General features: G+C 31.2%; 1 protein-coding gene across 1 annotated transcript; it reads right to left on the bottom strand.

The window, feature by feature from the left end:
• Positions 1–312: 312 nt before the first annotated feature.
• On the bottom strand, positions 313–802 carry LOC141704548 (uncharacterized). Its single transcript, XM_074507780.1, has 2 exons — positions 428–802; positions 313–351 (listed from the first exon to the last, which is right to left on the bottom strand). Exons 1-2 carry the CDS (start codon positions 800–802, stop codon positions 313–315), a joined length of 414 nt encoding a protein of 137 aa, XP_074363881.1.
• Between the last annotated feature and the right edge of the window lie 1,159 nt (positions 803–1,961).

Genomic DNA, 1,961 nt, shown 5'->3' on the forward strand with positions numbered 1-1,961 from the left:
CAAGACTATTCAATTTCTCTTTACATTCTTTAAGTGATGGTCCACTATTGGTCTGAACCATCAATTTTAGTGCATTGGTCATCTCATCTTCAAACTTTGTAGTTTTTGCAAGTTTTGGTGATATTTTAGCTTTTTTCTTTGGATTTTCGTGGATAATTGGATTCAGAGTATTTGACTGACTTTCTTCGATTATTGGAATCTCTATGTCATCATTTAGATCAATAGTCATGTTCTTCTTAGAGCTAGGCCCCCATCCACTAACTCCCGTGGCAGCAGTTCCATCATAAAGTTGAGTGCAAAGTTCAGGATAGCTCAAATGTGGGTTTTTAATGTGTCCACGATCTTATTTCCCTGTGGACAACAAAATAGAGTAAATTTCATTTATGATGTGGTTTTTAATTTGATTGAATATGAATTAAAAAGTCACCTTTTTAAGTTGATCCCATTCTTCTTCTGAGAAGTTGAATGTATTAGTTGTCGGATCATAATGATTCCCAGTTTTGGATTTGAGTCGACACCAAGCAACATATCGGGATCTTAGGTAATCATATCGGTTTCTCATCTGTCTAGCGTCAACCTCAAAGTTGTGGGTTTTCTTAAGAATTTTTCCCGCTTTTATCCATGAATGCGGCTTAAGGTTACTACCTAGCGTGCCACTAGCTATAACTTCCTCAATGCATGCTTCCAGAAATGTTTTAGTTATAAGTTCACACCTCCACAATACTTTTTTCTTTTTTTGAGTTTCGCTACCTTGACTTTGACTCTCACTAACTTGAGTTTGGGTTTCACTAGCTTTGTCCATACCTACAAACCATATTGAGTTTAAAATTAAATAATATAATAATATATTCATAAAGTTATAAGTTTCTCTTTGCAGGGGTAAATGACTATAGGTGATTAAACTACTAAACTATTATCATGGTTCATGCCTGGACAAATGTGTGTTCAAACATAATCACTTTGCACTATAAATGTACTAGAAACTTTAATTCTGTAGTATCTATCTCTGTCCTTAAAATTATTAAATACACCTTTAACACACACACAGAAAGAAAAGAAATCAGGCAATGGAAACACGGAAACATAACACTGTAATCATGAACCACTTCCTTGTTTTCTATATAGCAGGAGAATTTAGCAATTGATGTCCATAAACATATAACACATGCATGAAAACAGTCCCAAATAAAAGCATTTCATTGCAACTAAATGTTAAGGAAAAAATCCAGAAAGCTAGAACAACATATCAACAAGCAAAGCCGACCATTACAATTTTAAAAATTGCTACTATTTTAAAAAAAACACATGGAAAAATAATAATTATAAATTAAATGTGTTAGCTGTATATGTGGATTATAGTTTACTACAGGGTATTTACTTGTTTTTTTTTGAATCAAGGATCAAGAAAAAGAAATAATGGCTAAGTTTATGCATTATAATTACAATATGATAATGGCAAAGTTTTATAATTACAGTATGATAATGGCTAAATTAATCTAATATGTTTGAAGACACAATATATAAATAAGTACAAATTGTCAAAAAGTAAAAAAATTGTAAAATGTCCTTTCTTTTGCATGACCCCTACATTTAGACAGTTTTATAATAAATTATTCAGAAAGGAAATAATTCCAGGAGTCCAGAAACCTATGAGAAAGCAAGTGACTTAAGCATTGTACAGCTTCATCATATATTTCACAAAGATAAAAGTTGGCTATTAATCTCTTTATGTTCAACTTGTAACTCAAAACTTAAGACACTGCTAGATTAGTTGTAGGTGGTTTTCCACTGTATAATTTCTATCTAATTAATTGGTGAGTACAGTGTTAGCATGGTCATCTCAAATTAGAACTAACATTTGTATTTATTTAGTAAAATAGTAGAGAATCAATTTATTTAGTAAAACAAGACATGTTACACTAATAACAGCAATAACCAAAAAACTTGAATCAGAGTTAAAA

This window comes from Apium graveolens, unplaced genomic scaffold, assembly GCF_009905375.1.
Source record: "Apium graveolens cultivar Ventura unplaced genomic scaffold, ASM990537v1 ctg7973, whole genome shotgun sequence".
Lineage (NCBI taxonomy): Eukaryota > Viridiplantae > Streptophyta > Magnoliopsida > Apiales > Apiaceae > Apium > Apium graveolens.

What these genes read in the sequence shown, in the direction of transcription:
- LOC141704548 (XM_074507780.1), bottom strand. Translation starts at nt 802, where the DNA reads ATGGACAAAGCTAGTGAAACCCAAACTCAAGTTAGTGAGAGTCAAAGT. An exon ending in AATGGGATCAACTTAAAAAG is followed by an intron (nt 352 to 427) that starts GTGACTTTTTAA and finishes TGTTGTCCACAG; the next exon opens with GGAAATAAGATCGTGGACAC.